The sequence below is a fragment of the Coturnix japonica genome, chromosome 2, assembly GCF_001577835.2.
Source record: "Coturnix japonica isolate 7356 chromosome 2, Coturnix japonica 2.1, whole genome shotgun sequence".
Classification (NCBI taxonomy): Eukaryota; Metazoa; Chordata; class Aves; order Galliformes; family Phasianidae; genus Coturnix; species Coturnix japonica.
In genome coordinates, this window is record NC_029517.1 from 8,168,555 (window position 1) to 8,190,971 (window position 22,417).

General features: G+C 34.3%; 1 protein-coding gene across 5 annotated transcripts in view; it reads right to left on the reverse strand.

The window, feature by feature from the left end:
• The window catches only part of PTPRN2 (protein tyrosine phosphatase receptor type N2), a 621,717-nt gene that overhangs the window by 327,538 nt on the left and 271,762 nt on the right, over positions 1–22,417 (reverse strand). For all 5 annotated transcript variants that reach the window (XM_032442979.1, XM_032442981.1, XM_032442980.1 and 2 more), the window contains exon 11: positions 18,072–18,151. In XM_032442979.1, the coding sequence (XP_032298870.1) occupies positions 18,072–18,151 (80 nt within the window). The remainder of the gene's footprint in view (positions 1–18,071; positions 18,152–22,417) is intronic.

Genomic DNA, 22,417 nt, shown 5'->3' on the forward strand with positions numbered 1-22,417 from the left:
ACAGGAAAATATTACAATTTTAGCAGGCAGTTATTTGGATTGCTACTAATTCTTCAGTTTATATCAAGCAAACAAGGAATGCTGCACCTGAACATTTCCTTCATCTACTGTTAAGTCAAACTGTGCTTCAGAGACCATTCATACACATTATAAACCAGAGAAAATATAAACAGCCACATGGAAAATTCTCAGAAACTAAAGGAATTTATCCCACACAAGTTTCTGAAAGAAAGATGGTATTTGATCTTCTCTTTAAACTGTGCCATCAGCCATTGCATATATGGATACCCCATCCCTGAAGACTTTCAAGGTAAGGCTGGATCAGGCCCTGGGCTGATCCAACTCTAAGGATTCTATGAATCTATATATTATTTCACGATAAAAAGGTATTTTACTTTATTTTATTAAGAGAAAATCTACTGTTATACTGACTAAAACAGTATGTATGCACGCTATGTGAAAAGAAGCATATATGTATGACTTTCTAGAGGGGATTTGTCTTCAAAGCAGTGTGAAATTACATAGCTTGTGGCTTAAAATATATTATTTCTGCTTTATCTTCAATGAAGACATAGCTTAATGTAAGTAAAAGAAAGCTCACAAGAAAAGCTTCATTAGAGAAATACATCTTCAATGTGTTAATAAGGCTGTAATGTTGATTTTTTTTTTTTGAACTTAACAATCAGTGATATGATTCGTATCATGAAGTTCTCAGAGAATGTATATATTCTTCAGATGGTGACTCCCAGAAACAATTCAAATGAAATTCAACCAGCAATGAATGCAATATTCTCTTGATTAAAGCTAAGAGGCATCACAAGAAAAAACTGAAATATCAGAAGCACACAGTAAGTAGAAGTGACAAAAAACACATCTGTGTTTTAGGAGCATATGGCTTTTTTTTTTTTCCCCTCAGTTTTTAAGAGCAATGACATTTAAAGTTGCTAAGATAATATGTTCAAAATGAATTTCTTGACATATTTATTCATAACCCAACAAAAGTTGGAATTACTCTTAGAATAATAAAAAGGTTGTTTAACAACACGGTAGCTTATTTGATTAGACAGTGGCACAAATAAGAGGGATAAGACACTGCATACTTGGGAAGAATAACAGTGTTAGTTTAATGGCCAATAGAATCATCTATGCTGAAACTTTCTTCCTGAATTAGAACATCATTTTCACCCCTACTGCAATATTTTTTTTGTTCAGACTCCAGTGAGGTAATGATTTCAGCAAAAAACAGTGCAAGGGTAAATCATGTTCGTAATCCTTTAGCAGGTGAAGACATCAGGGACGTGTCTTCCCAAAGAAGACATTAATTATTTTCAAGGGAATAAGAATGTTTTGCTCTTTTTTTTTTTCAGCAAGTGATACGGAGATTTAGTTATACATATGCAAAGTTATCTATATTATGAGACTTTTTAATTCAATGGACTGAAAGAACACTCAGAGATATTCTAGGCCCCCACAATGCAAACAGCTGCTGCAGACATGAATAAGAGTGGGGAAAGAAAGTAAAAAGAACTGCGTGTTTGTATTAGAAACAAGCTAGTCTTAAAAAAGAATAATTTCAACAAAAATTGCAACTTACCAGAAAACATACTTCAATAAGGTCTGTTGTTCTTATGCACTGATGTGCAATTTGGTGACTGCTTTTAACACATACCATCACTTTTTGACAAAAACAGTAGCCCTGTTTGAGTACTCAGGACCAGTGTCTGCTACAGAAGCACTGGAACTGTAACAGGCATTTCTGCAAAATATTTTTCTGGGTTTTTTTGTTTGTTTGTTTGTTTTTTTTCCCCCTTAGAAATTGAAAGGATGAATGTGTACTACTTAATTATTTTTAAGTGGATGGAGTTTGCTCTTAGAAGAAACTAGAAGTGCACTGAAGTAGAATAGACCATTACAAAATGACTTCAATCTCCTTTTGAACATCCAGGATTCTCAGAGTTAAAAAGCCATCCAAAATAAGCAAACCTGTACTGATATAACACAAAAGCAGGTATATTCAGGTGAACACTATGACCTACCTAACCACCATTATCTTCTGTTACATAATTATTTTAGCTCTTTCTACTCTCAGACTACTTTCTTTAATTTGTAAAACACTGGAAAAATACCATATTTCCTAAATTAAAAGTACATACTGCCATAAATAAATAAAATAAGATTAAAATTCAAAACACATGTCCCAATGGTAGTGGCTTAGAAGGTCAATGTCTTCTAGAGAAGTTGCAATTATGAACTTCATTTCCAATTCAGTGACATCCTAGCTTAAAAAAAAGAGTCAAGGCTCAACTCCATACGGCTGGAAATGTCCTAAGATTCAAGCAGGCTTAGAACACCTTTACACATTAAGAAATTTGGCATCATAAGCACAACTACATAGCTATTCAAGAACACTTTCACTGCCTCACAGTCATCTTCAGCCTTGTGCCATGCAGAAGCAGAAGTGAAGTGGGTATAACTTAAAAAAGCCATAATCAACAAATTGTTAGTCTTTCCCCCTCTCTTTCCCTTTTCTGTTGACGATGCACAGTAGTACACTCCCTTTGGGATGAACCAAGATCAGATATCAGAATGAAACTGGCAGAGGTGACAGAGCCATGAGAAATTACCACTTTTCTAAAGCAGCATTTTCCAGCCATATGGGATTTTTGCTCAGTGCCCAAAGTGCTGCCAGATCATGCTCTTTAATAAACTGCATCCCATCTTCTCTGCATAAGAGAAGACAGAAATGTCCTTTTCCAAAAACTGGTGCTTATTGCTCAACAAAAGATTTCTCAGTCCATATTAATTCCAAAATGTGCTCTAAAGGTGCTTGAGGCAGATCCAAGGGATTTGTTTTCATTAGAAGATCTTGCTTGGCCTTAAATTTAAGCAAGACTTCTGTTGTAGTTAGTGAAGAATAACAGGATCCTCAAGGGAATTACATACTTGACCTATCTTAGACACCAATCATAAGTGCGATAGACATGTATGAAATAGATGAGTTATAAAAGATACGGATGAAACATACACCTCTCATGGGATGAAATGAATTACCCTCTGGAAGCACTTATTACATTCAACTGATTGTGAAAGGAGCTGAGGTTGACCAGCTTACATTGAATGTACCTAAAACACAGACACCTGAGTCAGAGAAGATGAAATCCACTCTTATGCTTAAATTTGATTACAAAGAATTGAGTTAGCTGACACAATACTGACCATGACTAATTGGGTCTGTGCATAGAAGGACAACTCCAATTCAACACAGAGCTGCAAGGCAGCTACTGTAATTAGTTGACATGGAGCTAAATACTGGCTTTTCTAAAGCATACAGTCAACTCATTTCTAGCATGAGCGGAATTGTTTAACAGCCAAAAGATGTTAGTCTCAGAAATATAGGGCAGCTGGGAATCAAGCATCTGAATTTTATGGGGAAAAAAAATTGCAATTGCAATTCCATTATGGAAACTTTTAAATACAAAATGCAAACATCGTTACAGACAACCAAAGAACCATTTCATTAAAAAGCATTTTAAATGGGAAATTACTTATCTTCTGATGAAGACGTGAATTAGTGTTGAAATAAATTTAGAATTGCTAAACTGAACACTTCTGTCAAAGCAGGACTGTGTGAATGCAAAAACTGACACATTTTATCATTGTAAACCTAAAATATTTGAAAGCTTTTCTTTAAAATAAAATGTGAAATTAGCTTCATGCTGCTTATGATACCATACAATCTATCTTGATTTTAAACACAATTTTTGCTGCTTTAAGGAGAGACAAGAGAGTACATACATGTATTGATATTTCAAAACTTCAGTACAGCTTATACATATTAAGAGTTTTATGTAAAATACAGGCATAGAATTATAAAGAAACAAGTGACAGCATTAATGCATGAATGGCATTTTATGTTTTCCTGGAGATGACTAACAAACTGAATTCCTATGAAAATATAATATGCATGACATTTTCATACCTATCCAATGAGTTCATAATGATTACTGCTATTACAATGAATACAAAATTAATGAATAATAAATTAAATCCTCACACCAAATTGATATTAGGAGCCTCTTTAAGTCATTAATTTTTTTGTAACAGTCAAGGCACAATCCATAATAACCTTCGGAGAATAACAAGTTATGGATTTAATTACAGATAAAATGAAATGTCTTGTATTAAAAATGTGGGAAATTATGCCCTAAAAAAATAAAAATGGAAATCAGAAAAAAATGTTCATAAACTAAAATAATAACATTAATAAAAAAAGAAATTAGAATGTCATGCTTTTACTTGCAGTGTTTTCAAAAGAACTATTTCAGGATTAGGATAAAAAATGAACAATTTATGAAAACTTTGATTAGTTTATGACATGCCAATTGCAGAGAAACTGTTTCATTTCTATACACCAAATTGCTGATACAGGTATTTAATTAACATCAATTAATTAACAACAATTAACAATCACAATAAATGTCATATCTAAATCTTGTAATGCTCCCTCTAAAATCCCGAGAAATCTAAAATACTAACATGAATTGTTATCCATGTAATCATCCTAGAAATCTTCCTAAATTAAAGATATCAGCTCCATAAGTATGTAGAATCTTGGAAATTTAACCATTAGTTGATATAAAGTGTGAGGTATTTTAAACAGATATGTTCTACCTCTGTGTTTAACACACTTACTGTTAGACACTCTGTACTACCAATATTTTAGGGAAAGTGGTCAACTTTTAGAATTCAAGAGTCTACAGTCTACATAGGCCCAATGTAATACCAGAGGAGACCTATTGTTGCACTTAAGACAAGGGTAAAACCTGTCCTTGCAATTTGAAAGGCATTCATGGACCCTTTTAGATACATGAATAGAAGACAAGGCCAGATGTTGCGAATATAAGACCATTCAAGATCATACCATTTAATCATAGAAGCACAGAATGGTTTGTGTTGGAAGGGACATTTAAGAACATCTAGTTCCAGAACTCTACTACAGGTGGGGACACTTCCCTCTAGACCACATTGCCCACAGCCCCATCCAGCCTGGCCTTGAATGCTTCCAGGGAGGAGGGAACCACAGCCTCTCTAAACAACTTGTTTCACTGTCTCACCACCCTTACAGTAAAAAATCATTTGATGAACATGTGTGAATTGCTTATGTTTATACAGAAGAGGAACTAGGGAGGTTCAGGATATTCATCAACCATAGTAGTATGTTCTGTGAAAAACTGGTAATGATAATTATAGCCATTACCAGGTCTGCACTAAGGGCCAAACAGAAGCTATTCCTAGGAGTGCTAAAATTGAGACTTGAAGTGGCATATGATAGTGGAAGCAGGCCATGGGTCGTCTGCTGTGTTACTAACCATTCTGCCTTCATACCTTTAATTTACCCTCTTCGTTTTCTTCATGACTCTGAGATTTAAGCATCTTTTGGAATAAAGAGTCTCAGATTCCTATTGCCTTCTGTCTAAAGCAAAGTTTTATTTAACTGTATGGCAGTACTCCACTAACCTTGTTTAAAACTCTTAAGGGTAAATTATAATTCATTTTGATACACAAGCCCCTACACATAAATATGATTGCTTGAAGTGTAACATATCTAAAAGACAAAATTGGAGTTCTTAAATTCTCTGAGAGTCTTTACCTACAAGCAACACACCAAGAAACCAATCTAACATGAAAGATGGATGCATTTATTCACTCTGGCAGAGTACCAGAGAAACTAGAGCAGTATGTTAAATATATATATAAAAATATGCTAAATGCTTCATCACCAGTTCAATAAAAAGAGAAAAGGATCAGCTTCCTCATCCATACTGTCACTTCTGGAAACAGTTATCTGTACCTCTGATATTCTAAGCTGTCCATATCACTCAGCTTTCAGTTCTTTTTTCATCCACTCTGCTGATTTCAGATTTTTAGTTATACTATGAGAGTTCTGTTACCAGAGGGAAAATGAATGATGGAAAGAATATAAGAAAAGGAACCAAAAAAGGGGACATAGAATACCATACATAGAATTACAATCATTAGAAATCATCCATGTTTAAATCAGATAAATCAAGCGGGTCATCCTTTACCAGGTAACTTAACAAAACATTGACTTGCCACCAAATAATAATTCCTAATGCATTTTCTTACTGTTTACAGAAAGCAGAGTACTGGGACCTATGACGTAAGCAAAAGTTTACTAGCAAAATGTCACCTAACTTTGTAAGCATTATGCCCTAACTTAGGTGGATTCATAGTAACTAGATTTCCCAATTTGAAATGCAATAAAATAATGTTAATATACTTTTAATTTAATAGAAAATAGTACTATACCTTGGTTGAATTCTCAGTTGTTCAGTGGAAATAACTCATTTGAACACGTCAATCTGTTTTGTAGCCAAGTGCAGTAACTACACTCACTGTGGCTGATTTTGTCTGTACATTTCCCATTAATGGGAACACAGCTCTATTGCTGCTCATGGGTAGAGAATATACTTTCAAGTTATTAAATGGCAGTGAAAGAAGAGAACAAATATGCGGTGATTCCCCTGAAGAGGAAAAATGCCAGAGATAGAAACATCACAAAGAATCATACAATACACAAAACTGATTCAGAGAATGAAGGATAGAGAAAATGAAGGGAAGGGAAGGGAAGGGAAGGGAAGGGAAGGGAACGAAGGAAAGTAAGGGAAGGAAGAAGGAAGAAGGAAGAGGAAGGAAGGAAGGAAGGGAAGGGAAGGGAAGGGAAGGGAAGGGAAGGGAAGGGAAGGGAAGGGAAAAGCTCCTTGTTTATCTCTTTCTGCCATATATACATATACACAGATAATACTGCACAAATAGCACAGTAAGAAAAGTCAATGTTACCTTAGCCTGATCAGGACAGAAGTACAATGACATGAAAAAATAGTCAGCACCTTACAAAAAATATGTGAGAGTTGCTCTGATAGTAATGCCTTTCTTTTTATTATGCTGGCCAATAATGTCAAAAGCTAAATCCACCATACAGTTCTGATTTGATGCCATTTGACTTCCACCTGCTCACACTAATGAAATATGGACGGTGTGGGCAACACTTACCCAGCAATACTCCAACAAAGCAGTTGTGAAACAGTGGGTGACCTCCACCAGTGCAGATTTTTAGAGTGCGGTATGCAGGTGCTTGTTCATCGCTGGTGAAAATGTGCAGCTAAATGTGGTGAAAGTAGTGACTGTCTTGAAAAGCAGTGTTCTGGAGCTAAGAATTTGCTCTATGAAACCATGTTATTGTGCTCACTGTATCCACTGTAGTTTCCACAGAAACAAATAGGAGGCACTATTTCCAGAGTAGCCTATGTACTTTTTAAAGACAGTAATTATTTCCACAGTTATTTTAATATGTACACTTGTTTTTAAGGTGAGGGAGTGCTTACTTTCTTACATTTCACCAAAGTACTTTCTTTAAAATACATAATAAGAATTCATTCATAAAATATTGCTCAATTAAGTGAAATTGATACATCTGGAAAAAAATATATATATAGGAAAAATAGGAGGGTTTTTTACATACAGTGAATTTTTCCATGTGAAATTTGCTGTAAAATTCTACAGCCTGGTCCAGTTCAACATATATATTTTTCCTTTTGGTTTTCTTTGATTTTCCTTACTAAAATAATATATATATATATATATATAAATTCAAACTAAAATTATTAGCATTATGCATCTCTGTTTATAGGTATGCCTAATTACAAAGACACACTTATAGTGTACACACACACCCTTTCATATGCATCCATACAGTGCCACGCATATATATATGCATATAAAAATATATTACATTTATACCGCACTATCAGTTTTTCCATCTTTCTCCAATTTCCAATGGTATGCTTACTTCTAGGTGTACATTTAGCCAATTTAGTAAGCTATGATAAATGAAATTACTTTGTATTATTAGTTCACTTCTTCCCAGAACCAAAATACAGAGAAAACTGGTTTCCACAACTTCTAATTACAAAACATTATCTACCTGAGTCTTCCCCAGCTGAGCAGATTAGCATAGATCTTCTCTGCTGACAGCTTTGACCTTCACTCCAGCAAACACTTGTCAAAATGCCAAAAGTAATTACCTGGCTGTTTAGGAAGGAGTAATGGGGTGTAGCTACCTACCTTTTCCTGTTACTGATCTAAAATGTCTATAAAACTTTACCAAGAAGCACCTTCTGGATTTTGGCATGCACATTTCTTCCTCATCTTTCTTTCTTCCTTTTTCCGTTCTCTCTCTCTCTTTCAATTCCTTCCTTTCTTTCTTATTTTTAATAGTTTATCAAATACCAGCTATATGATCTCCTGCCAACCAACCCCATCACCCTTCTGGAGAACAGACTAAAAACCCACTTGATGGATCGTTCTACCAAAATGATTTTATGATTGCTGTCACCCTGATTTTGCTACCAGCAGCATGGGGACAAATTAAAATCATTAAGTAATAGAAGGCCACACTGTTAATCCTGTTAATCCTCTGAACTGTGTTTTAGAAAATCATTATATTACAGCCTTTTTTTTTTTTTCTTTTTTTTTTTATTTTCTTTTCTTTTTCTTTTTCTTTTTTTTTTTTTACAGATTTCAAAATGAGAAAACAGATGTATACACAATTTACATGCACTTCATGAAAGCTTATAGCTAGATTAAATCTAGCACGTCTTTTGACTTTAGCCACCAATAAGCCATACAACCTCCCTTAATCTGGAACACTGAAATGTATGGAATATATTTTTGAAAGAACAAAGAGAATTATCCTGTTTTCCTGAACACTCGATAATACTGGAAAGATTTAATTATCTTCAAATTATTAAAATAGTCTTTATCCTTGCACATAATTTTCACTATAATAAATAATAAATTAATAAAAAGCATTTCCTCCAAATAAAAATCAAGACTGAAGGCATAAATGTGATTCTCTCTTATATGCCAGAAAACACACACCTCATGGACATCTAATCACTTGTCTCATAGACACAATATTGCCCAACAGCTCCATGGGCCATGCATATCAGATGGCAGCAGCAGCTGTTGAAGTAGACTTCAATCCATGGGAGAAAGACTGCTCCAAAAGAAGGCAGTATTCAAGCATGGGACTGAAATCTGATGATCAGCGTGCTCTTACGAGTACATATATAGCAAAGTTCTCTTCACAGACCCTCCAAAAGCTCTCAAATAATTCTTTTCCCGTGGTCAAGAGCTCATTATTTCCTCTCTCAGGTAGATTCCCATATATGCTATCAGCAGCAGAAGATCATGCAAGAGGCTGTTTTCAAGATAGATAATGTGAGACTCTGCTGGGCCTCTGAACTAAGCATTTGTCATGCAACAGTCCTGCACTTGCCCTTTCATCCCGGGTCATGTTTGTGCCTCCTTCCCAAGATGTCATCCCAAAATAAATTGTGTTCTACCATGAGAACATATTGCTACCAGCTTCGGGTCAGCCAACCCTGCCCATTGCTACCAAAATACGGTGCTTCTAGAAAAGAGCTTTCTCATGTTATTACCCTCCTCCAACAAAAAGGGGCAAGTGCTTCATTGTAGGATGATTCTGAGTGTATTGTGTTCTTTTCTTGTGCTTTAAATAAGTTATTTTTCACAGAACCCTGTAGTACTGTTCTACCTCTATTTTTTATGTATTTATTTTTTAATTTTTGTTAATATTTGTCTGATAGTAAAGCCATCACTTACAATCACAAGATTGCTAATCATCCAATTTCATACACTGAAAACAGGATATTTAGTAACATCAGATAAAGAAATACTTCCCACTAAAGTAGCTGGTATGACTTTGTCCTCTGTTCAATTTGATCCCTACTATTTATATGCACGTACAGTTTAAAATGATTAAGTTTATCTTGTACTACATTTTGAAAAGTTATAATCAACCTGTCTAATGGCTACGAAATGTTCTGACCGCTCCTTTTTTCAGGTTATGGTTAGGCTAAAATACTACCTGACCTGAATTTCAGTTTCTTTAATTCCCCTGTTTATAATTACCTAAAAAGGTACTTATTTATGAAAAAATATTATATCTGCCTACTTATTCTTTATACAAAAGCTAGCTAGCTTTAGATTAGCCAGCTAGATAGCTTTCCTTACTAGATTTCTTCTTACTGTATCATTTCTAAATAATATCTTTAAATATGCTTATGATCTGTTCATAACAAATAGAGTTTCTTAAGTGTACTGTACATGAATACATAACACTTTAAGTTAAGTACTATAATGTTTAAATATGTCTGGAATTGCAAGCATTATTATTGACTATGCCACATTTCACATATATTTCTATTTTCCTGGGAAGTGGGGAGCTTATCATAAAAATGTTAAATAAAATAGCAGCAATTTCACCAAATAATATGATGAAATATGACATTAAATTGGTTGGTTTGGGCTTAGAGAATTTTGCTTGCTTTTCTGTAAGTCATAATGTAATTTAGTTCTGAAATGTTTCAGGGTCGGGACACTTTGATACCACGTTCGCAGTTTGACTTGATGGTCCTGTTGCTATACAGAAAAAAAAAAAATAAATACAAAAATCAACCATTTTATTCCAATGACCCATTCTCAGTGCTAGGGTCTCCACAGCATTTGTTTCTTGATTTATACCAGCTGAGAACAGTCCTTTTAAAAATTACATGTCTGTTTCAGATATCTGTGAAAGGAAATACATTGTGACTAATTCATTGGCGTTATGAGCTGATTGCAGGAATTTGATAATTTAAAAATATTACATGAAGCAATATTTACCAAACTCAAAATCTTTGTAAATTTACTTAATAATAAATTAATTTTGAATTCTTAAAGAGCTTTCAGTATGTTTCCCTTGGACACTGTAAATGAAGGAGATCTAAGCTGGTGAAAAGATGTTTTTCACTGGAAGACTTATGAGATCTAGAAACAGAAAAATATTTTTGAGTATGTTACCAAGCAGGGACTGCAGGAAGATTCTGAACGTTTCCTGTATTAAATTGTACAACAAATATCCCTGGATTTTTTTATTATCTGCTGATATGAGTATTATCAACATCTATACATCAGACAATCCATTTTTTTTCCTTGTATGTAGAGACAATCTATAAAAATGGTTTAAGTAAATGCCTAACTTCTAGGCAGCTGTAACTGAACTATGAATTATACAGCACAGTGCAGTAAATTATACTATACATTATTTAAAGAGGGCTTTTTAAAAAAATCAGCTTATAATCATTATTAACCTTTAAACTGATATAAATTAGATCTACAAAATCTAATTTTTACCTACTTTCATAGGCCTGACTACAGGTTATAGAAAAAGCAACCAATGGAAACACGAGTAGCTGTAAATCAGTCTTTGCAGCTACATATTTTTCTAAGCTTCAGTTCTGCTAACCTTTGTACCTTTGATAGACCCATTTAGTTCAGGCAACAACTATCAGATTCTAATATCAATAATTATACTATATCAACAGCATGCTTGTTTTCATCTTAGTTTATCACTAACTTGACGTTCTTTTAGGAAAGAGTCTTTAGTAAGAAGCAACAGAATACAATGAGGTGAATTACCACCACTACAACTGATGGACAAAGGCTACATAATGCTACTTGGCTATTGGCTTTCTCTACCCAATTCTGTAAGACGCTTATCTAGCTTTATAGTTCCCAACAGTTAAGAAGCTTTGTTTAGGGGCTCATGCTGGAATTATAGCACTTTACATGGCAAACATAACAAAGTCTTTACGGTCTCTGGTCAACTGAAAGTGGACTTAAAGACACTGGTTTCAAAGTAAAAAGATTTCTTTCTGAAATAAGATACCTCTCAACTATTCTTAGATGAGAAGTGTATTTTAAAAGAAAAGGAAAAAAAAACAAAAACCTACTCTTAATAATTATGGCAATGAGCATCACTGTTAGAAGGAAGTAAGTCACTGGGCAGCTCTGTCCATGGCTGGGGGTTGGAACTAGATGATCTTTAAGGTCTCTTCCAATCTAAGCCATTTTATGATTCTATGACTTTATGGTTCTATGACAATTGAAGACATTTTCTCTTGTTCAGGACTGAGGCATATTTACCAAACTGTAGTACCTGTTAAAACTGCTAAAACTCATTCCATGATAAAGAGGATATTGGCTGTCATAGTTGTAATGTTTTTCATTAGAAGAACAAGCTGGGAAGGAAATTATGATCATATCAGATATTTAATAACAGAGGAGATTCTGAATAATACTTTAAAAATATAATGACGTTCCATAATCAGCACTGGAAGAACCTGAGGAAAATACTTCAGATAGATTTGATGATACAGTAGGTAAACAGGAATGGATCCACTAGAGAAAGGTCAGGAGGTGAAAAAGGACAATGTGATCTAAGGAGTTTTGAGCAGAAGAAATCGGGTTTTGATCCAAAAGACTTACAAGAGCTAGCAATAGAAGAGAGCTGTCAAAACTTTACTTTTTGCATTAAAGACCAAAGAATTGTAATTCACCTTAAATCAGGGCAGCAGCAAATGCAATCAGATGGACCTCACAGCCTCCTGGCTACGTAGTCCAAAGTTTCTGACACTGAAACTGTCAGTTCACTTCAAAGATGAACTTCAAATTATTCATACACACACTCTTTCTTACCATCTCAGACAGAAATATATCTAATTACACGATCTACAAAAATCTAGAGAGAGGGAAGGAATTCAACGACAGGCTTTCATCTTCCTCTACTCATTTTATTACAGCTGAATTATGAATCATATTGTTCAAGATTTATTTCTCATTGTCCTGTTGTTCCTATTTCTATCTCTTTTCCCTAAATTTATGCATTGTTTATATGTATGTCTTCATACACTGATTTATTATGTGAAGTTACAAAGTTATATTATATGAAAATACATTTGAAGACAGTTCTCTCTGAATGCCTCATAGAAAACTTTTTTCTTTTTTTTCTTTTTTGTAACGATGCATAATAAAATAAAGCTATCATGTTTTTATCAGCAATGCTGCTATGGTCAGTACTTATTGGCTAGAGAAAAAGAATGAGTCTCAGGAGCATTTCTGGTATTAAAAGACAATCAATTTAAGTAGCATACTATATCCTCATCAATTGATTTTGTGATGTTAGGTAAATTATCTTCTCCATATGCTTTACTTTGCTAAATTTCAGACTGTGAAATTTATTATATTATGCTGTAAGCTGAAAAAATGCCACTTCCCCCAGCCAATACAAAAAGAACTATATTTCATGACTACAATGAATACAATAGAATATTCATATAAAATAATATGTAATATTTTAAATTTAAATAAAATTTGCTATAAAGTTGAAATGTATGTTTCAGTTATGCTAAAGGCTAAAACTACCAACTGCTGCAAACAGCTAAAAATGAGTGTGTCTTTGGTACAGACCAATTGTTTGTACTTCCACGGTTAATTCTTTAAGAATATATTTGTAATAAATCTTTGTACAACTGAATTTATAAGGAAATCATACAAATTGATACAAATTGGAGGAGAATAAGGCATAAGTACCTTCAACAATCGAGTCCAGGGTCACTAAAATGACAGGTCATTTAGTCATCCTGATTAAGATTAAAACTATGACATTTTGGATCACACTAAATCAATGAGACGGCATTAGCTTAAATCACTAGACAGGGTAAGTTAACTAAGTGCTTTGAAATACTATTTTCATCTTGAAAGTATTGTTTAATGCTAAAAGCTAACAGTCCTATTTTGGTTGTTGAGAGTTGATAATTTTAGCAAAAATATTCATTTCCAGTATCAAAAATTCTTTATAATATTTATTGCCAGTGATGTTTCTCATCAGCTGGGACAATGACCAAAATCTGCAGATGCTGAATCTCAAAATCCATAGGTTTTACAAATGCAGTTGTCTGCAGTTGTTTAAAATGCTAAGTACTTCTACCTACATGCTATTATCCATTCTAATACTTTGCAGACAGCATCTTCATTCAAATTAACTCGGTATGCAGTCAAAATACAATGATACAGTGTTTTTGCTCTCACCATCCTTCTTTTACCACCAAGACAACAGCAATCTAAAGATACATAAATCAATAGCCCATTTAAAATCCGGATGGAATTAAATAAATAAACAGATTCTACATATTTTAATGTATCTTATAAATCCTTATTTTTTAAAGTGAAAATTCGTGACAGGTGTTAACTGTGTATATCACAAAATATCTTAAATCCAAGAAGCTGCACACAAGACCTGCTAATTCCTCAATACCTGATTATACATTGTCTTTCACTGTACTTACAATGCCTGTATGCCTGTATGCCAATGCTATGCATACACCACTTCGCTCTTCAACAGCTTTTTAACATCTCAGCTGTTGGCTTTTTATACAATACCAAATAAAGCACAAGCATGATTCTTACTTGAGAAAGGCTACAGTTACACATAAGTAAATGAATGTGCACAGGATTTTTCTCTCCTCCAGCCCCTTTTCACGTGAGCAGAACACATAATGATCATATTTTAGCCATCCTAAACTAAAATTCTGCATTTGAAAACTTCGGAAGTTTCCTCTTTTCTAATTATCACTGTCACTTTAAATGTCCTTGCATTTATCTCTGTTATTCTGGATTACCTATTAAGCTGTAAACATTTGAATTCATTGCTTATTACTATAGTGACTATATGGCAATTTTACATAAATAGAGTTATCTTCCTGTTAGTTGTTCTTTACGAGATTTCTTCTAACCTTTAAACTGCAGAGAAATGAAATCCATACTCATTTGTCTAAATGATGTCATGTGCCAAGTGCAATTACTCCTAGAACAGGTCTTCTATGTCTAGAGAAAGTTTATTTCATCAAAATGTTGTGATGCACCATTGAGTCTGTCTTATTAAACAGAAAGAGGTCATAGGACAGTTACAAGAGCAAGATATGTTCTACATCCTGAACATCAAAGTGTGCAGCATTGGTAAAACACTGGCAGTTCTGCTCTGCAGTGAAAAAAAAGTAAAGGTATTGTTAATTGCATTTTGTATAGCCTGAGAAAGTAGGATATACAGAAGTTTAAATTACTCTCCTCTTAGATTTCACACAGGAATGTGTAACCCTAGAAAGTGCAAAACATTACCAGAACATTTACAAGAATAGGGACTGTGAGATACCAGATAAAAGATAAATGAGCGAGAACATGGCTGAAGGACTTTGGAAAGCTTTTCTCTCTTAAGTGAGGGTCTTGTGCATACAAAAAAGAATGAATCTCAAAGATCAGGAAAATACAGTAAAACATTTTTATCACCATAATTTCCTATCTCTGTTTTTCAGTAGATACTTTTAAGTTATCTGTTTGCAAATTTGCTGTGAGTCCTACACCTCTAGCCTGTATATTTGTCAAACTCCACAGAGGAGAATGGAAAACTTTAACATAGTTCTCTATGTTTAAACTTAAACAATGCAAAGGAAGGAAGGAAAGGATGTAATTTATCCATTTTGGTTACAAAAATACACATATAGTAAGAGCTAAGTGATGCACAGAGCATGTTCTTATGGATAGTAATGAGACAAGAAGTTACTACAAAAGCTGCAAAAATAGATTCCTTTCTGCAAAAATGCATAATTTATATTCCCAAAATTACTGTGGCATCTGAGTACCTCAGTTTCTAAATTTGTTTAGTTTCTAAGGAAATTAAACTGACAATCTAAGGATAGACAGAGAAATTCTTCTGTCAGTTATACCTATTAATTTTCTGTAAAGATGGAGTAACATATATAACATAACCTGGGTCTCCTCTGGCAGTATTCTCTGATTTACTCCACATCACGTTCCTTTGTTAAATTATATTTTTGAATCTTTTTTTTTTTTTCAATAAATTGTTGACTTTTAAAACTTCTAATTACAGCCAAAGCCTGAAAAAAATCTTATGTAAGTATACACTGCGGTTGCTCTTTCTTCTAAATCTATGAGTGCAAAAAAGTTTGCTTAAAATAAGTGATCTGATTTACAAGTACATTGTCAGGCTACTGCATCTTTATTTATTAGTTAGAAAAGGAGGAAGTACTTTTTAATTTAGAATGTTTGACTCCTGGACATATATATATAATTTATTTTTGTTATCAGTTTTATTATTATTATTTTGCTAAAAGGCAAATACAGGGTTTAGCTATATAAAATACAGTTATACTTGGTGGCATACTGACAGGAGTTGATGTAAGACTCCTACAAATGTTCTTCTGCAGCAATCAAAACCAGAACATTTTAATGCACTAAACAAACTGAAGTTAGGAAATGCCTGGAATAAGAATTTATATATAGTATATAAAATGCAATTTAAATGACTAAAATGAGCTCATGAGTCTGGAGAATTGCCTCTTGCCCCCAAGACCTCCCTACCTTGTCAGAAATCTTTAGGGTAAAGAAGGTGAAAACAACTACTTTGATCCCAATGGGAAGGAAAAAATAATACTACCTCCATTTTGCTGAAATAAACTATTTATAGCATTTACAGCTGCATTCTAATGTATTCTGAACCTGCCTTCTTCTAGCTTCATGTGATGCTGCATAGTAAGAGAAATTGCACAATCCTGTCCACAATTCACAGAATGACAGGGGTTGGAAGAGACCTCAAGAGATGATCGAGTCCAACCCCCTGCCAAAACAGGTTCCCTACAATAGGTCACACAGGTAGGAATCCAGGCAGATCTTGAATATCTCCATAGAAGGAGACTCCAAGACTCCACAACCTCTCTGGGACAACCTGCTCCAGTGCTCCATCATCTTACTGTAAAGAAGTTATTCTGCGCGTTTGTACAGAAACTCGTGTGTTCAAGTTTTAGGCCATTACTCCTTGTCCTATTGCTGTGCACCACAGGGAAGAGCCTGGCCTCATCCATTTGCCTCCCATCTCCCTTTAGATATTTATAAACATTTATCAGATCCCCTTTCAGTCTTCTCCCCAGGCTGAACAGATCCAGGTTACTCAGCCTTTCCTCATATGGGAGATGCCCCGGGTCCTTTAACATCTTTGTTGCCCTTTGCTGGGCCTTCTAGGAGTTCTCTTGTCATTTTTGATCTGGGGAGCCAGATCGAAATGGTAGTCTAAACGTGAACTCATGAGGGCAGAGTAGTAGGGGCGGATCAAATTCCTCTACCAGCTGGCCATGCTCTTTTAATGCACCTGTTGTCCACATGAACACCCAGGTCCTTCTCTGCAGAGCTCCTCTCCAGCACATCATCCTCTAATCTGTACTGATGCATGTGGTTATTCTCTTACAGACTCTTTGAAATAGATCCTTGATCCTACAGAGTCATGTGCAAAATTGAAGAGTTGCTGAATTCATCCATAGGGAAACAGAAGTTGTTAATGGACAGCTCAGGGATTCCAGTGGTTTTCTAAATTTCTTTTTGTTTCTCTTTGTAAGCAATATTGCAACTTGTTTGTTTATCATTTTTAAAAGCTATCAATTAGGTAATTAGGAAACAAATCAGTTATCAATTGAGTTACTTTACAGAAATGATTTCTTTCAGTCAACAACTCCTTTATAATATAGTTGGCAGCCAAGTTGATTAGAAGCCAAGAGCAGTCCTTAGAACAGTGGTATTTATTCAGATGCAGTTTAGTTCCAGATATACAGTATTTACTCCAAGGATTAATGGGTCATGAAAATTGCATAAACAATGCATCAGCGAAGATATATATGTTTATATCTTCTTTTGATCTGGAAGTTAAGGCTAAGATACAATACCTTTTTTTTCCCCCTCTAAAAGTATCAGAAACACAACACTATTAAATTCTCATTAAAAAAAAATAATAAAATCTAATTGTTTTTCTGAGCTTATGACAACACAGATAATTTTTCACCATGCTAAGCCATGTTTATTTGTCTCTGTTTAATCCATCTTCTCTAGAAACACTGAATTCTTGGGCATTTTTAATTAACTAAGAGTCATTATACTTTCCATATGAGCCACTCACCCCTCAATTGTCTCCCTTCTTAATGCCAGCCTTCCAGGGAGAATGTGTGGTCTCCATGTTGTCTGTCTGCCTACAGCCCTCTAAACTGGAAGGACACAGTTTTGCAGAGGGGGATAAGGATTCTTACCTGCTGCTTTGGCAACATCCGCAGTTGAAATGTTTTGGAGGTTTGAGTGCACTCTGAAGGTCACAGCTGGTCCCAGCATGCTAGAAAAGATTATTAAAAAATGTAAGACTCAATCAAGATACACGGCATAATATTCTTTTTCAAAATAGGTTTTTAAGGAGAAACCATTAAGACACCATTTAGCCCTGTTCCTTTTGCTTCATTAGCTACATTTGCATACATTCTTATACCTCTTGTGGTTTTCCTTTTTTTAAGCATGCGTCTTATGTCAGTCTGAAAGAATTTCAGAGATAAAACTAAACTTCAAAACAATCCTGTAAACACTGTTCCTATTACAAAAATGGAAAATGAAGGCATGGAAATTATTATTCACCCAAGAGCAACACAGAACTTCACTGGAATTCAGCATCTAAAAAGATTACATAAAGTTTCAAATTAACATCAGTACACGTTTAGTCCTATTGTCACAACTCTAAATCAGAGGAATAATAAAAGACAACAACTCAGAACATGTTAAACATGTTCTGTAAGAATATACCCAGGGAAAGATTTTGGACTTAGCTGATCCAATGGCTGATTTTGACAAGAAAGATGGCATAAATTACTATCTTTTAACAACAGAGGTTACCATCTATGTGAATAACTTATGAAATGATGGAACTCTGTGGTGACCTATTTGGGTGTATCCTGATGGATATTTATGGTTTTAGAAACTACAGTGCATTTGCAGAGTAAGATACTAATTAGCTAAATAAAGAGAAATATATTCAAGTTTCAAATAAATAAATAAATAAATAAATAAATAAATAAATTTGTATTTTTTTCAGAGCAAATAGATCTACATATGCAGTAGTGCATTCGTTCTCCTCTCATCTCAATAATATCCATCTTTAATGCACATCTGATGAAAGAATAAAGAGATTTTCATTCCAATATTATACCAAAATACTAAAAAAAGATACTAAAAAGAAAAAGAAAAAGAAAACAAAGATAAGAAAACACACACAATCATGGTCAAAGTAATTTTAAGAAAACTTTTCAGATTGCAAGCTACAGTAGTAACTAGAATGTATATTTATATAGCAGAGGAGAGTGCAACACGAAAACTGGCACATAGCAATTTTCTTACATATTATGTGTTATGTGGGTGCCTAATTTTTTACTATTCACACAAACAGTGAGAAGCATTAGAATTATACTATGGATAACACGTGCTTCAGCTGTGGTAAATTGATGAGGATCATACAGGTAACATGCTTTGACCTAATATAGCCATGACTCATGAGAGAGTGAAATCTGAAAAACTGCTGCACAAAAGAAGATGAAAAATAATTTTGCTGCAGGGCTTGAAATGAAGTATTAAATTATTCTTTTACTAACAATTTGCATTTATATTCTCCATTCATACAACGGAGAGTAGTTAATGAAGTGCGAGCACTTAATTGCATCACATGTATCCTAAACAGAAACACCTTTAGACTTGCCATTTTAGGTAGAAGAAAAGTACTATTGATCGTTAAGACTTTGCTTTGAAGTCACAAAGGAACTGGAGTAAGACTAAGGAGCAATATTTTACTAGTAAAGCATGCACTGTGAATATTTTATTCCATAGTTAATAGAAACTGTCATTAATCAACCATTTTTCTTTAAATATTCTTCCGGATGGGAGAAAACTAAAATAGCGATTTTAATGCTAAAGGATACTACAGATGTCAAGTCATTAATGTTCAAGAAATGCATTTTAATAATGTTAGGCAATTATAAAGCATTTATGAACATCATTTAAGCAGTATGTTTGGTTATAACACTCTACAATTGCATTACTTAAGATATATAAAACGTGTTACAGAAAAGCAGGCCATTCCCCATTTCTGTCACTAACATAATCAACCATAACAGCCACCTGGGAGTTTGATTTTATCATGCACTGAATATAACCAATCTTGCACTGTCCTTCCTGCATTCCCAAACTATGAGAAATGATGATTTCTCTCTGGCAGCTCAGATACAGTGTAATTAGTGTTCTGCTTCAAATCAAAGCAGGCAACAACCTAGTACACATTTGTCCCACACCCAGGACTGCATAAACAAAGAGCTTTAAATAATTCTCCCAAATCTCCATCACCTATTTCTTTATAGTCAAGAATCTGGAATTTATGCCAACTATTAAACATGGTGTATTTACACTTGCTTTACCAGCAAAGACAAAGAAGTTGACTCCACCTGAGTAAGCCCAGTGTACTCAGGACTCAGAGCAGATGAGTTGTACCAATGTATGTGCTGTCACAAGCACTGACAATGCTCCTCATGGCTAAGAGGATGTAGGGAAATAGAGGGAAAGATAGGATGAGATATAGAGTGGGATAAAAATTCCATATGGGACAGGGATTATATTAATACCCACACTTGCTGCAGGAAAGAAGAAATCTAAGAATCATTTCAAATACCTATTCTTGCACTACTGGATGGGATGCTATTTTTTTTCTCCATTGTAATCACTGAATGACTGAACATGAGGAACTCAAGCACAACATAAGCAGAATTTCATTAGGAACATTTGCAAAATAAAGAAAATACAGTCACTACTTTTTGCACATTGGTATTCTTTCAATTATTTAAAAGCAAACAAAAGACCCTGGAATTGTATGGCCAAAATTGCTTTTCTACTAGATATTTTGGGAACTGACTGCTTGAGAAGCTCATAAAACAAGATTTTTCTCATGGGGGGCTTCTGGCAAAAGCACTCAATAAATAAACATTTCAATAACAATAGATGCCCTTTGGGGAATTCCTCATTGTTCATTTATATGTTGGACGAGACCATTTAAACAAAACCAGTAATTATTAGACTGCAAAATATTTTCAAAAAGACTCTTTTAACAAGATGGTGATCATCTTGAGACAGGATAGAACGATGTATCAAATGCATCCCCGGTCCTTTCCTAGCCAGAAACTTTTCTTTAGACAGGCAAGACTGCTTCCTTACGCAGCTGTCAAACCTTCTGCAACCTAGAAAATATTAATGGCAATTCTCTAAATACCAGGGCTTGCTGAAGTGCACAGTAATGTTTATGACGAGATGAATTGCAAATATACCACTACCACAAATCAAGGCCAGCATGACCCTGCTCAGAGGCAGGCAACGTCATGCCAGAGCCCAACCAGCCACGCCAAAGAAAGATACCCCAGATCTAAGAGACACCAGAAACATTAACAAAATCTAACACACAATGCATCATTTCTTCTTCCTTAGCCAAGAGATTAGAAGTGGTAGGTAATAGCATCCTTCACCTATGAAAGTAATGTTTTCAGTAACATTTTTGTTTAACAATTTCTTTTTTCCCAACAAGATGCATGCTATGCTGCTATGATTACACCTATGTAAATGTGCAGTTGTCTATTCTGAAATAACTATTCATTCTATTCATAACTGAACTGAAATCCACCTTGTGAGTTTTGGAAGGCATCTGAACTATACCACCATAATCCCATATGCTATTTTATTTTATTTTTTTTTCCCAGAATACTATCTTCTGATGTATTTTTGAATAAAGTTAAGCAGCTCTGGTGTCTACGCTAATAAACGGTGACTTCTCTCCATGCAAAACGTAATGTCTGTTACAATGACCTGGTAAATTTATTACTAGAAATTTAGTGACTAATTACTGTTGGCTGTCACAACTTCTGCTTTTTTATAAATATATTTCAATAATGTCGCCTTCTGCCATATTAGTTGGGTTTTTTTTGTTTGTTTGTTTGTTGTTTTTTTTTTTTAACAATGACATTCAAAGCATATTGCAAATTGTCACACTTATGTGCTGTTGTCTTATATTCTGTTTACTAGAGATGAAGTAATTACGGTGTTTATACCAAAACGACTTGAAGGTTGATTGCTGATTTAATAATATTCCCTCCCCTTGGGTTTTTATTTCACATCTGAAGGTGGGAGAGTGCACAACACACAAAGAAATAAATATTCTTGAAGTAAAATAGAAGTATTTATTTTCATTAACAGTTTTACAGATTAACATTTTTATTCTGTCTGTAAACAAATGGATGATCTGAATAAACAGAGCTGGACCATGATCAGTATGGCAAGGTCCATATCACTTTCAAGCCTTTGCTTATAATTATATTTATGAATGACAGGTTTTAAATCTCCATAAATTATGTACCAAGCTTTGCCTGTCTGTTCTTCTCCCTCATGTGTGTGTACTTTAGTACTACAATAACATTCAGGTTTACTGTGAAATAGAGTCACAGTCTATCATACCCCCTAGTGGAAAAGGATTTGAGAAACATATGCCAACATGGTTATATGCATTCTTGAAGATGAGACATAGAGC